At 37.5% G+C, this 15,084-nt stretch overlaps 1 protein-coding gene across 3 annotated transcripts in view; it reads left to right on the forward strand.

Moving 5' to 3' along the window:
* PDZD2 (PDZ domain containing 2) overlaps positions 1-15,084 on the forward strand; it is a 466,470-nt gene that overhangs the window by 307,797 nt on the left and 143,589 nt on the right. For all 3 annotated transcript variants that reach the window (XM_072605912.1, XM_072605915.1, XM_072605914.1), the window contains one exon: positions 10,723-11,152. In XM_072605912.1, the coding sequence (XP_072462013.1) occupies positions 10,723-11,152 (430 nt within the window). The remainder of the gene's footprint in view (positions 1-10,722; positions 11,153-15,084) is intronic.

Raw genomic sequence — 15,084 nt, forward strand, 5'->3', positions numbered from 1 at the left:
CCTTGCTCCCCTAATTTGTTTATGGTATCATTCTTTTATACCTAGATCATGTATCCATTTGGACTTTATTCTTATATATGGTGTCAGGCATTGATCTATGCCCAGTTTCCACCACACTGTTATCCAGTTTTCCAAGCAATTTTTGTCAAACAGTGAGTTTGTATACCAGAAGCTGGGGTCCTTGGGTTTATCAAACAGTAGATTGCTATATTCATTGACTACTGTGTCTTGAGTACCTAACATATTCCATTGGTCTACCCCTCTGTTTCTTACCTAGTACCAAGTGGTTTTGATGATTGCTTCTTTATAATACAATTTGAGATCTGGTAGGGCAAGGCCACCTTCCCTAGCATTTCTTTTCATTAGTTCCCTTGATATTCTGGACCTTTTGTTCTTCCAGATGAATTTTGATATTATTTTATCCAGTTCTAGAAAATAATTATCTGGTAGTTTGATTAGTATGGCACTGAATAAGTAAATTAATTTAGGTAGAATTGTCATTTTTATTATATTGGCTCAGCCTACTCACGAACAACTGATGTTTTTCCATTTACTTAGATTTGACTTTATTTGTGTGAAAAGTGTTTTGCAATTGTGTTCATGTAGTCCCTGGGTTTGTTTTGGCAGGTTGACTCCCAGATATTTTATAGTGTCTACCGTAGCTTTAAATGGGATTTCTCTTTCTCTTTCTTGCTGTTGGGCTTTGTTAGTAATATGTAGAAATGCAGATGATGATCTGTGTTTATTTTGTAACCTGCAAGTTTGCCAAAGTTGTTTATTATTTCAAAGAGTTTTTTACTTGATTCTTTGGGATTTTCTAAGTATATCATCTGCGAAGAGTGATAACTTAGTTTCTTCTTTGTCTTTTATAATTCCTTCAATTTCTTTTTCTTCTCTTATTGCTACAGCTAACATTTCTAGTACCATATTGAATAATAGTGGTGATAATGGACATCCTTGTTTCACCCCCGATCTTATTGGAAATGCATCTAGCTTGTCCCCATTGCATATAATGCTTGCTGATGGTTTTAGGTAGATACTGCTTAGTATTTCATGGAAAGTTCCATTTATTCCTATGCTTTCCAGTGTTTTCAGTAGGAATAGGTGTTCTATTTTGTCAAAAACTTTTTCTGCATCTATTGAGATAATCATGTGGTTTCTAGTAGTTTTGTTGTTGATATGATCAATAATGCTAATAATTTTCCTAATATTGAACCAGCCCTGCTTTCCTGGTATAAATCCTACCTGATCATAATGTATTATTCTCGTGATAAGTTGCTGTATTCTTTTTGCTAATATCTTATTTAAAATTTTTGCATCTATATTCATTAGAGAAATTCGTCTATAATTTTCTTTCTCTGTTTTGGCTCTTCCTGGTTTAGGTATCAGAACCACATTTGTATCATAAAAAGAATTTGGTATGACTCCGCCAATTTTCCCAAATAGTCTATATAGTATTGGAATTAACTGTTCTTTAAATGTTTGATAGAATTAATTTGTATTTTTTCCTAGGGAGTTTATTAATGGCTTGTTCAATTTCTTTTTCTGAGATGGGGTTGTTTAACTATTCAACTTCCTCTTCTGTTAATCTGGGCAATTTATATTTTTAAAGTACTCACCCATCTCATTTTGATTGTCAAATTTATGAGCATACAGTTAGGCAAATTAATTTCTAATTATTGTTCTAATTTCCTCCTCATTGGAGGTGAGTTCACCCTTTTAATTTTTCATATTGGTAATTTGGTTTGCTTCTTTCTTTTTTTAAATCAAATTGGCCAGATGTTAATCAATTTTATTGGTTTTTCATAAAACCAACTCTTAGTTTTATTTGTTAGTTCAGTAGTTTTCTTTATTTCAATTTTATTAATCTCTCTTTTGGTTTTCAGTATTTCTAATTTTGAGGGGATTTTCAATTTGTTCTTTTTGTAACTTTTTCAGCTGCGTGCCCAATTCATTGATCCCCTCTTTGTCTATTTTATTCACGTAGGCATTCAAAGATAAAACTTCCCCTAAGAATTGCTTTTGCAGTATCCCATAAGATTTGGTAGGTAGGTTGTCTCATTATTGTCATTCTCTTGAGTGAAGTTGTTGATTGTTTCTATAATTTGTTGTTTAACCCACTCATTCTTTAGGATTAGATTGTTTAGTTTCCAATTAATTTTTGGTTTATATTTCCATGGCCTTTCATTACATATAATTTTTATTACATTACGATCTGAGAAGGATACATTGACTATCTCTGCCTTTCTGCATTGAATTGTGACGTTTTTATGGCCTAGTACATGGTCAGTTTTTGTATATGTGCCACATACTGCTGAGAAAAAGGTATATTTCTTTCTATTCCCATTCCGTTTTCTCCAGAGAGCTACCTTTATCTACTTTTTCCAGACTTTTATTCACCTCCTTAACTTCTTTCTTGTTTATTTTGGGGTTAGAGTTATCAAGTTCAGAGAGGGGGAGGTTGAGGTCCCCTACTAGTATAGTTTTGCTGTCTATTTCTTCTTATAACTCTCTTAACTTCTCCTCTAAGAATATGGATGCTATACCACTTGGAGCATATATGTTTTGTAATGAAATTGCTTCATTGTCTATGGTGCCTTTTAGCAGGATATAGTTTCCTTCTTTATCTCTTTTGATTAGATCTATTTCTGCTTTAGCTTTCTCTGAGATTAGGATTGCTACCCCTGCTTTTTTTACATCAGCTGAAGGACAGTATATTCTGCTCCAACCTTTTACCTTTACCCTGTGTGTATGCCCCCGTTTCAAATGTGTTCCTTGTAAACAACATGTCATGTCATTATTTCTCTGATGGCATGGTCTTCTTCCACAATGAAGGATGAACACAATGTTGGATTACTGTTTTAGATCTGTTCTGCTGTCCATCTCTGTTTTGTGTATTATGATTACTATCTGTGTCTTTCCCTCCATCCCCTTTCCCCCCATTTATGCTTTTTAGTTCTCTCTTCCCCTCAACAATAGAATTTTAATTTTTGACCACCACCTCCCTCAGTCTTCCCTGCCTTCTTTCAGTCCCCCTCCCTTTTAATCCCCTTTCCCCTTACTACTTCTTCCCTCCCGTTTAGCCTCCTCTCCCTTTTATTTCCCCCTTCCCCTCCTACTGCCTGTAGAGCTAGTTGTATTTTTTTTCTTAACAGAGTTTGTTGTTCCCTCCTTGAACCCAATCAGATGAGAGTAACTCTCAAGCAATACTCATCTCCCTCTCCTCTTTCCCTCTACTGTAATATATTTTTGTGCCTCTTCCTGTGATGTTATTTACCTTTTTCTGAGTCCTTTTCACATCTCCAATTACATCCCTTCAAATTCTTAAATCACATTTTTATCATGACATCATTTCCTTTATAGTGCTCTCTCTATCTGTGTATATCCCTTTTACATATTATAATAAATATACAATTCTCAAGATTAACAAGTATCATCTTCCCTTATAGGGATATAAACAGTTTGCCCATATTAAATAACAAGTTTTTTTTTTCTCCTGTTTACTTTTTTATGCCTCTCTTGAGACCTGTCTTTGAAGATGGAATTTTCTATTGAGCTCTGGTCTTTTCATCTGGAAGGTCTGGAAATCCCCTGTTTCATTGAAGGTCCATCTCCTTGTCTGAAATATTATGCTCACATTTACTGGATAATTGACCCTTGGTTTTAGTCCTAGCTCCTTTGCCTAACGGAATATCGTATTTGAATTCCTTTGATCTTTTAATGTAGAAGCTGCAAGGTCCGGTGTGATCCTGACTGTAGTTCCTCAATATTTGAATTGTTTCTTTCTGGCCCCCTGCAGCATTTTTGTCTTCACTTGATAGTTCTGGAATTTGGCAATGACATTCCTTGGTGTTTGTAGTTTGAGATCTCTTTCAGGAGGTGAACAGTGGATTTTTTCGATGACTATTTTGTTCTTTGATTCTTGGACTTCTGATGATTTCTTGGAAGATATTATCCAGGCTCTTTTTTCATCATGGCTTTCTGGTAGGCCAGTAATCCTTAGATTTTTCTCTCCTGGATCTGTTTTCCAGGTCAGTTATTTTTCCAATTAGCTATTTTACATTTTCTTCTATCTTTTTATTCTTTACATTCTATTTGACTGATTCTTGATGTCTCATAGAGTCATTACTTCTACTCACCTGATTCTAAGTTTTATTAAATTGTTTTCTTCAGTTAATTTTTGCATCTCCTTTTCCATCTGTCCAATTTTTCCTTTTAAGGAGTTCTTTTCTCCAGTTAGGTTTTGTACTTCCTTTCCCATTTGTCCAATTTTCCTCTTAAATTTATTGTGATTTCTTTATCCATATTTTTAAAATCATTGGTCAGTTTTTCTTCTGTTTCTCTAATTGGGCTTTTAAAATCCTTCCTGAGCTCTTCCAAGAAGACTCTTTGTGCTTCAGGCCAGTTCATATTCCCTTCTGAAGTTTCAGATGGGAGTACAGTCTCAATGATCTCTTTGGTATTCATGTTTTGGTCCTTGTCCCCTTAGATTCTATGGTCTTTTCTTTTCTGTTTTGCTTCTTACTCATCTTCATCACCCTTTTCCTGACTTTTAAAGTAGATCTCTGCATCTGGGGCACAGAGGGCTCTGTCCCACAGTTCTTGTGCCTAAAACTTGAGGCTTTGTGTGTTGTGGCCTCAGCTTCTTTCAGTTAGAAGCTAAAATACTGCAGCTTACCTGGTGCTAAGCTAGATGGTGTTGGAAAGCAGAGGCCAGGTGAAGTCTTTTTGGTTTTCCCAGTAGTTTCCCTGGAGCTAGTTGCGTTAAGTGTGGAGGAGGGGTGGTCTGGCCACAGGAGGTCTCCTCTGTTGAGCTAGAGCATAGCCACCTAGAGCAGTTGATGATCTTGTCTGTGCTAGCAGCACCCTGGGGTGCTGAGGCATGCCTGGGGTCCTGGTGTTGGCAGTTGTGGGTTTCACCCCTCTGGAGCTTAGATTCTTCTTCTGGTCTGCTGAGGTGGGGTTGTCTGGGACAGCTCCAGTCATGCACTGGTTCCCTTCAGCCATAGCAATAGGGACCCTTCTTAGTGATTTTCCTAGCCTAACAGGCTAAGATACTTTTTGCCCCTTCTCCTGCTCCCACTGTTCCAGGATTTTTCCTGGGGAGAAATTCTCTGGGCTCTTCAAGGTCAACAAGGGAAGGGAGATAGCAATTACCAATCACTCTACCATCTTGGCTCCCAGAACCAGAAACCTGGTTAAAATTTTTTTTGAGGTCATAGGAAGTAAGTAGCAGAGTCTGGATTTGAGTTCAAATGTCTCCATCCAGCAATGTTCACTGTCCCACAACAGAATTATTTTCAGGAACATTGTCTTCCTGGGTGGCATTATGATAAAAATTCCACCTTCCTGGGCAGTGTGCTTTGAGTAGCTGTAAACCAGTGTATTAGTATAGGGCAGTGGCAGCACATTCAAATAGAAACCAGTCCCTGTAGAAAACCACAAATTAACATGTATCTATGCTGAATTGTATTTTTATTTATTTTGTCAAAGATTTCCCAGTTACATCTTAATCTGGTTTGGGCTACACTCAGAGTTTTGGGGTAAAGTTGCAAGTTTTATACCTCTGATTTAAGGATAACATTTCAAAAAACATTTCCTCCTCTAATATTAGGGTTAGAAAGGACTTCTCTCTATAATTTCCATAACATATTGTCTTTAAGCTTCTACTGGAACATTTCCTGTGATGGGGAACTCATTACTATAAGTCTCAGTTTTTTTATCTGTAAAATGCAAGTAATCTTGTGCTACCTACTTTACAAGATTGTGGTAGGTAACATGCTCTGGAGGTTGTTAAAGTCTATATAAAAGGTAATCTACTACTAATTCTATTGGTAGCTTGCTAATGGTTGTTAGCTCTTTATAAATTGAGCTGAAATCTGTCTCTGCTTAATTTCTGTCTCTTGATTCTGGCTTTGTACATAACAGTCTTCCAAATATTTAATTTGAAGACTGCCACCCCCCCATCCCCCATGTTGTCTCTTCACTTGCCTAACCATCCCCATATGAATTGAACCCCCAAACTATTCTAACTGGCTTTTTATTGTTCCTATTGTATAGCCTTATTTAGATGCTCATCATTATCCTAGTCATGGCCCACATTCCTCTTAGTGTCACACTTAAAATATACAACTCAGGGCAGGACATATTATTTTACATGTGATCAAATCTACCACACACCGCTTAGGAGTTACCTCCCTTGTTTTTGCTCATTACTCAGATATTTAAATAGATCTATGATCTCATTGATTTGGGAGTTCCCTCCTGTGACACAAATCTCAAACCCTCTATGCCTGCCCATTTTGTTCGACTCTTGTCCATGTTCTCACAAAAACTTGGCCACCCAAAGTGCTGGGATTCCTCCCTCCATATCTCATGGCAATGTGAGACTGTAAGTGGAGCTCTCTGGTCATTCACCTATGATCCTTTGCCACATGACCAGCCTCTCTTTTCTTCCTATTCTTCTGAGTTCCTCATTGATTATATGTTGCCAGTCTACTAACATCCACCATATGTATCCTTCTTGCCATTTGTGTGATACTTTGGCTCTTCAAATACAGTCATTTTTATGTCTGGCTGTCATATAGAATCAGTAGTAAAATGGTGGTACTGAGAAGATGGTCCTTCAATTTCATGGGAAATCTGGGATCAGTTTTCCCAGAGATGTTCAGCATGTTCCCCTCCTTCTTTTCAACTCTGGATCTAGCTCACTGGCCATTTATATTATCTGTCCCAGACAGGTATTGCTGTTTGTCTTTTGTTTTTGAAGAGGACCAGTGACATCATGGGGTGATGTCTTAACTTGTGTGTGAATTGGTTTTAAATGAGGCAGGTGGTTGCTTGCCTCACTCCTTCTTCCAGAGTCATCAGAGTCCAATGATCAGATAAAAGTCAGGACAACTGTCAATGGCACCTGGGATACAGGCATCTTGGCTTCTTTGCTATCTGGCCAATCTGAGAGTGTTCAACAGGGGCTGTTTCAGCTGCTGGAACAAATTGTTCTCATCCACCCATTCTGCTGAGGGAGGTCTTTACATGCTTGGGATAGGAATCCCTATAACTCATTGACTGGCCTGTCAGTTACCCTCAACCTGGTTTAGCCCATCTGCCAATACAGTTTTGCTGGGGTGTGGCTGCTGGCATCCTACTGCTTCTTGGAGCCACAAGTGAGAGAGTGGGTGAAAGGTGGATCACCAGCCCTGAAAAGGGCTCAGTAGGTGCTCACAGCAGAGGTGCTAGTCCTCCCTTAATGCCCCCAGATACATACACAGACACACAGACACACAGTTGGACAAACTCTCTAACACATATCTCCAAATGCTTGTTTTAATGTGGGCAATAGATATTCATCAGCCACTTGGGTCTTTTCTGTGTTGGAGATACCAAACTGCTTTGAGTGTGATAGCTCTCTCCTAAGAAGTTCCTCAATATCATTGGACTTATTGAGAACAGCACAATTTCCTCTAGACAGAAGCATCTAGAGGACTGCTCTGTGTAAAGAAAATCCTTCTTTAACCTGGACTCTGCCTAAGCAAGCACCTTTGGTAATTTTTTTATCTCTCTATTTTATGCTTCACCTGATGTTCATTATCAGAGTATCACTGAATGGCGTTATCACATCTGCCAAGGAATTCTAGGTGAGCTTGATGTGTGGGTGAGAGATTGCTTTCCATGAAGCAGCTTTATGGTAGTGTTCATGTGAATCAAATGCTTTTTCATAATCCACAAACTCAGAATCCCATTATGTTTTTGACATTGTAATTATAATGATAATTGTGATTACATAGTGCATACTATGTTCCAGATACTGTATCTTTAAGTTCTTTATAAATATTATCTCATTTGATCCTCACAAGAACTCTGGGAAATGGGTACATTTTACAGATGAAGAAATTAAGTTAAACTGGTTAAGCAATTTGCCCAAGGTCACACAGTATCTAAAGTCACATTTGAACTCAAGTCTTCTTAACCCTAACTCTAAATGTGCTCAGTACTCTTATCACCTACACCACGTAGCTGCCTCTATAATAATTAATTGTCAGATAGTAAACGTATTCCTTGGTTAAACATCGTGCATAAAAGCCTTCTTGTTCTCTGCTAAAACCCTTATGGAGGATGCCCTAAAATGATCTATGAATTACTTTCATAAAGATTTTATGTAGATAAGAAAGAAGACATATAGGTCTGAGGTTACTGATGTTCTCTCCGTTAACCATGAATTATTTACTCAGATTTTGGTCTTTACATTTCATTACTACAGCCTAAGATTACTAGCTTAATTTTTTTTAACAACCACAGCAGACTTAGGGGTTGTATTAAGCTTATTATCAGCTAAATACCTAAGGGTTTTTTTCCTCCTTGAATAGTAGTTGCCTTTTCTTGCCTGAATCCTAGAGACTTCCCTCTGATGATTATCTCCTGTATATGTGTGTGTGTATGTGTGTATGTGTATATATGTGTATATGTGTGTGTGTGTATAGTTTCTACATTGTTATTTGCATGGTCTCCCCTATCAGACTGTAAGCTCTGTGAGATTAATAAATGTTTAGTGACTGATGGACTGTATTTCTACAATCAACACTTCCCCCATTCTGAAACTGGATAAATGACCTTTTTTAAGCCTAATTGTAAGACTTTATATTTATCCCAGTTAAATGTTATCTTTTTCATTCTAGGCATATTGCCTTCAATTACAGTAAACTGAGTTGAAAAGTTGGTAACATGATTCAGGTGAAAGCAGTGTGGTTGAGAGACTAGAAATATTGATTAAGTGTTATGTATGATTGGATTTTTTTTCATTTTAAAAATGTTTTATTGATGCATTATTTTTAATATCATTTTGATTTCCTAATGACTTTCGATCCCTCCAATAGATGCCAACCTTATAACAAATAAACCCAGTCATGAAGCATGACAAAAGAATACACTGGCTATGTCTGGAAAATGTCTGCATTGTTATTCACTTATCCTCCACCTTCCCTCTTTGAAGAGGTGGGAGTCATGCTTCACCTTCACCACTATGAAGCAATGATTAAAATACTCTGCTGTATTACATTTGTGTAATCATCATGTCAGTTATTCTCATTCTGCATATTTCACTCTTAGTACTTACAAGTCTCCCCAAGTTCCTACTATTTGTCGTTTCATACAGCCATTAATAGTTCATTAACATTAATATATCATGATGTTTCAGCCATTTATCAATTGGTGGGGATCTTCTTTCCTTCCACTTCTTTTCTGATACAAAAAGTGCTGCTATAAATATTTTATGTATACTTATGTATATATAAGCTACAATTATATACAACTTATTCTTCTTTGATCTTGAAGTAGGTAATAACTAGATAGGTACGTAGGTAGATAGATGAGAGAAAGATGATGGAAAAAGCACTGATTATTCTCTTACTATGTTCCAGGTATGCCTAATAGTGGTACTACTAGGTTCAAAGTTGTATGTAATTTAATTACTTTTTTGGTGCAATTCCAAATTGTTTGCCAGAATAGTTGGATGAATTTATAGCTCCACCAACAGTATGTTAATGTACTTTTCTTTTTGTAGATTCTCTAACACTTTCTGTTTTCATGTTTTACAACTTCATGGGTTCAGCGTGAAATATTGGCATTGTTTGATTTGTATTTCTCTTATTAAACACATTTCAGAACATTCTTTCATATGGTTATTAATAACTTGCATAGTCCTTTTTTTGAATTTTTTTTTTGTTCCTACATATCCTTTGGCAGCTTCTCTTTTGCGGAATGGCACTTGTTCTTATGGTTATCAGAACTTTATCAGATATAGTTCTTGCAAAGACTTTTTCCTGATTAACTCTCTCTGTCTTTTAATTTTAGCTGCATTGATTTTGTTTCTGCAAAACTCCAATTTTATGTATTTAAACTGTTCATATTATCTTCTCTAATCATCTATATCTCCTGCTTTGAGATTTGCAGAATACCTCCTTCCTTTATCTTCTAATACTTTTTGTGACCTTTTGTATTTGGATCACATATCCATTTATAGATTTTTATGATAATTTCTGCCAAAATTTTCAGTTGTCTCAGTAGTTTTTGTTGAGTAGGGAACCCTTAACCCTAGTAGTTTGTGTTCCTGGGCTTATCAAACACTAGGCTACTACATTTGATTTGGTTTTGGATCTTACTATTGGCCCACTGATCAATTTTCCTTTTTTTAACCAATGTAAATCGGTTATATTCTTTGTATTGTATTGTATATTCTTTGATATAGTTTGAGTTCTGGTAATGTTAGGGCCCCTTCATTCCCACTTTTTTCATTATTTGCTTTTCCTCTATCTAGTTCCATAAAGTAACCTCTTGGCATTTTGATTGGTGTGGGACTAAAATTTACCAGTTAGTTTAGGGAGTAATGCCACTTTTATGTTGTCATGGCCCAACCATGAACAAGGACTGGATTTGTTTTCATCATGCCCTTCTGTGGATCTGACCCTAGACTATTTTTGTTAGTTATTTCTTGTTGAGTCACATTCATATCCAACTCTTCATGCTAAGTGAATGGATTCTTTGAACCTTTTAAGGAGGCTTAAGCACTCGAATTTTGTTAGCTAAATGCATTATTTAGTTAAGCTTATCGTGTTGGATGTTGGGAATAAGGGGTAGGATGGGGAGGGATAAATGTCCTTACTGACTGTTTTTTGCTTTGGGCATCAGCAAGATTTTCATGAGCTCTTTTTTTCATTTTGTCTGCAGTTATCTGGCTGATCAGTGCTGGAATGGCGGCTTTATCTACCTAATCATGCTACGCCGCATTAAGCGCAAGGCTCCTCTCCCTCCTTCTAATGGCAACAACAGCAACAGCTGTGAACCCAAAGTAACTCCTACCTCAGAGCCCGGCAGCCGTCTGGTGCAGAATGGGAAAAGGACAAGGAAGTTTGGGGTCATCTCCAGGTCATCCATCAGTAAGGATGGTGGGGAGACCAGGAACAGTCAGGACTCTGAGCTAGAGAATGGACATTACACCCTCATGGAGATGGGTGGCCCACATCTAGAGACCCTGGAAGTGGATGACAGGACAAATGACCAATTGCCAAATACGGAGGTTCCACTTCTCACAGGCCATTATAGAGCTCGCTTGTCCGAAGGGAAGTCTGAGTTCAAGCCAAGTGACCATCTGGCACAGGTAAGATTTGATTTTACCTTAGAAAACAGTAGTATAGTCTAAAACTTGATGGTGGAGTTGGGGGACAACATAAATCTATGTATATCAGAGACAGCATGCTAGAGTAGATGGAGAGCTGAACCTAGAGTTATGAAAACCTGGATCTGAGGACTGCCTCTGACACATTGGCTGGGTGGCCCTGGACAAATCATTTAACCTCTCAGTGTCCCAGGCAGCTCTCTCAGGCTGTCAAATAGTAGAATGTTGAAACATCTGCCTTGGAAGGCAGAGTTTCCTCTCTTGTATTTTCCAAACCAATGACATTGGTTTGTCATTGAATTTGAATTTCCTATATATAAATGAATTTGAATTTCCTATGTGTAATTTGCATTTCCTCTATATAAATGAAAAATGGTGAGTGAGGTATCAACACTGAGGTCTTGATTAGGGTGACTGACCAAAGAGTGTTTGCTTTTATAGCCAGGATTTGAGGTTTAGTCATTTTTTTTTTCTTACTTTGGATCTATGATGTCATTGGTGTAGAAAATTCATTAGTGTAGGGAGCAGGCTAGGGGAAAACACCTCCTTCTAATTTAGATTGACCACTCTTCAGCAGCCTATAGTTTTAGAGAATTACCTGTGTCAATGAAGAGGTCAACGAAGAATGATATGTCAGGAAGTGACAGGATGTGTCAGAAGCAGTGTCTGAATCTAGGTCTTCAGGACCTAAGACTGCTCTCTTATTCTCTATACCTTGCTGCCTCTCAGTAATTAATAATTCCATTACAAAATGACCTTGATTGGGGCTAGATTACATGGGGCTTGCCTCTATATACTACTCTAAATTTGTTTTAAAGTTGTGAATTCAAGCACTTAGCTCAAACATAGATAGAATGGCCTTTGCATTTCCTGGCTAGCAAATGAACTTGTTCAGACAAATGATCAGAGAATGCAGAAAAGTTATGTACTGTGTGTTGTGTTTGCCAGAGGAATGGCTTGTATCATTCTATCGCACTTTAAAAGAAAGAAAGAAATCCCTACTTATTGCTTCTCAAGTAATACTGAGTGGGAAATGAGATAAAAGGATTGGAGTTCTGATGCAGCCACATCATCATTCGTCGGTGGCTGTCACTGGAGTAATTGTCACCCCAAGGCCATGAATTTCTGGTAGCAGTTCAGAATATGACAGAAGAAACATCAAACCAGAACAGTATTATCTGGGAGAGTACAGCTAAGCTCTGGGAACATAAACATCTGTTTTTGTTTTTAGGAGAGTTCAAAACCAGGAACATTTAAATGGGATCATATAGTTCATGCTGCTAAATTCCAGCAAAGTTAAATGGGGACACTATGTACATTTATAATAATAACATCAATTGCTAGCATTTATATAACATTTTAAGGTTTACAAATACTACCTCATTTTAATCCTTACAACAGTGCTGGTAGGTAGATACTATTATTTTCTCCATTTTACAAATGGGGAAACTGATGCAGACAGAAATTTTAGTTAATCAGGGTCACATAGCTGGTAAGTGACTGAAGGTGATTTGAACTCAGGTCCTCTTGACTCCAGATCCAGTTCTGTATCCACTGTTTCAGTTAGCTACTTGAATCAAATTACATGAACTCTTATTCTGGCTGTCATGACCAGATCTGGCATTACGCAGGGAGCAGAGAGCTACCTACCTGATATGATCAGAGGGCCTCTGCAGAGTTTTCCCATTCCCTAAATACTTCCCTACCATTGCTCCTACCATTTAAGATTGAATTTTTTTTTGTTAAAAAACGCAGTATGCACACATACATGGGTGTGTTCACATGCATGTATTTTCCTGTAAATTCTTGTATTTGTGGATAGAGCACTGACCCTGGAGTCAAGAGGACCTGAGTTCCGATCCATCCTCAGACACCTAATAACTGTGTGACCCTGGGCAAGTCACTTAATCCTTATTGCATCCCTTTTTCCCCCAATAAATAAATACACAAATAACTTATTATATTTATTTGGAATTTTGCATATATAGTATGTACGCTCTTCAGGGGTCTTTTTTTTTCATGCAAAAATTCCTGGAAAGGAAGTGGCCTTGCCTGTAAGACCTTACCTTTTTAGTTTGGAAGGGGCTTATGAAATTATTTTCCTACAAGAGAGTAGAAGCCCCCTAAGGAAGGAGTATGTTGGGGAAAGGAATGGTGAATGATGGAGAAACATTCTGAGAACATGGAGACAAGACAAATTTTGCAACTTTAGCTTTGTCTGGGACCATGCGTGTTGTGAACAATGGCTGTGCTGAATTCGGTAGATTCATAATGGAACCACCCAAATGACAGTGTGTTTTCTTTCTGATCTCTGAAGAATTGTATTTTTTAGATAGTGCTTTGCCTTGCATACTGTGGACACCCAGAAAGTGTTTGGAGAATGAATAAATTAATGAGAAGATGGAATAAATGTTATATTTTAGAGTTATTTTCTTCAAACAGGCAAAAGAAATGGGTCAATGACAAGCAAATCAGCTTTTACCTCATTTGGAATATTAAGTGAATGACTTTGATGCCCCATTTAACAATCTATTGAAATGGGAGAAAGCATTAAGAAAAAAATGGGCAAAGGGAAATAAAGCCAGTGTGGAATAAATAAATTGAGTTCTTTTTGTCTCATTTAATCCTCTAGAAGGTTAAAGCTTTTTTTTACAGCCGACTGAAGTAAGTTTTGATTTGAACTAATGCAGAGAGCCCGTAGGGGTGAAAAAAGGAGCATTAGGTTCCAGATATTTTAGGAAGAGCTTATCCTTTCTTTCTCTCCAGCTGAAGTTAGTGACTAACCTTCCTGAGAGTACACAAGGCCAAATTGGGAATATAGGACCATAGACTTAGAGCTGGAAAAGACCTTAGAAGGACATTTAGTCTTTACTTGATGTCCCCCTCATTTGGTAGAGAAGGAAACTGAGGCCTCCATATAGTCAATTAAATGCTTTGTTCAAAGTCACAAGTTAATATGCTTTTGAGTTCAAGTCCTCATGACTCTACTTTGAACATTCCTTCTGTTGTGCTACGTGGTGTTTTCATATCTTCAGGTGTTTTTAATATAAAGGGGAAACAACACCCCTGGAACAAAACAGTCAGTCATGGGTTGAGCTAGTCATTAGAGTCTTGATGAAATGTCCCACACCTGAGCTGATTTGGAGCCACTGTCCCTCCTTGTCAAGGCAAATGGCCCAGAGGGTTCATAATAACGTTCAAGTACCCCCACCTTGCCATATCACTTTTTATAATTTCCTCTTTGAAAGTCACCCTCCTGACTCATTGTAGGATTGTAGATAAGGTTCTAGAAGGTCAAACCCTTCATATATAGATGAAGACAGGAGGCCCAGCCAGTTTAACAGAATTACCCAAGGCCACAAGCTTATTAAACCTCAGAGATGAGATTTAAACCCAGGTCTTCTGACTGACCCAGCTAGAGAGTGCAGTGGTAGAATGTCTGGCCTGGAGACAGAAGACTAAGGTTGAGTTCAAATCTGGCGTCAACACTTACTCGTTGTGTGACCCTGAGCAAGTCACTTTAACTCTTTTTGCCTCATTTTCCTTATCTGTTCAATGAGCTGGTGAAGGAAATGGCAAACCACTGGAGTAGCATTTTTACCAAGAAAATCCCAAAGTCCCAAAGATTCAGAGACGATTGGAAAATAAATGAATAACAACAAAAATCTTCTGACTCCAGAGCCAATGTGTTCTTACTACTATACCGTGCTGCTTTATTATGTCAGTAAACTGGCGTAAAGAAGGGTGGTAGCCTATGGATACAGAAAGAAGCATACATGGTCAGATATGAGCAACATGTCGTTATAGTTTACTTAGCTTCTTTCAGTTGGGGGTTACATTTATGCTTTTTTTTTTTTTTTAAAAAAAAAACATAAGTAAAGCAATTTTAAGAATTCCCACATATGTTTTACATG

Source organism: Notamacropus eugenii, chromosome 4 (assembly GCF_028372415.1).
Source record: "Notamacropus eugenii isolate mMacEug1 chromosome 4, mMacEug1.pri_v2, whole genome shotgun sequence".
NCBI lineage: Eukaryota > Metazoa > Chordata > Mammalia > Diprotodontia > Macropodidae > Notamacropus > Notamacropus eugenii.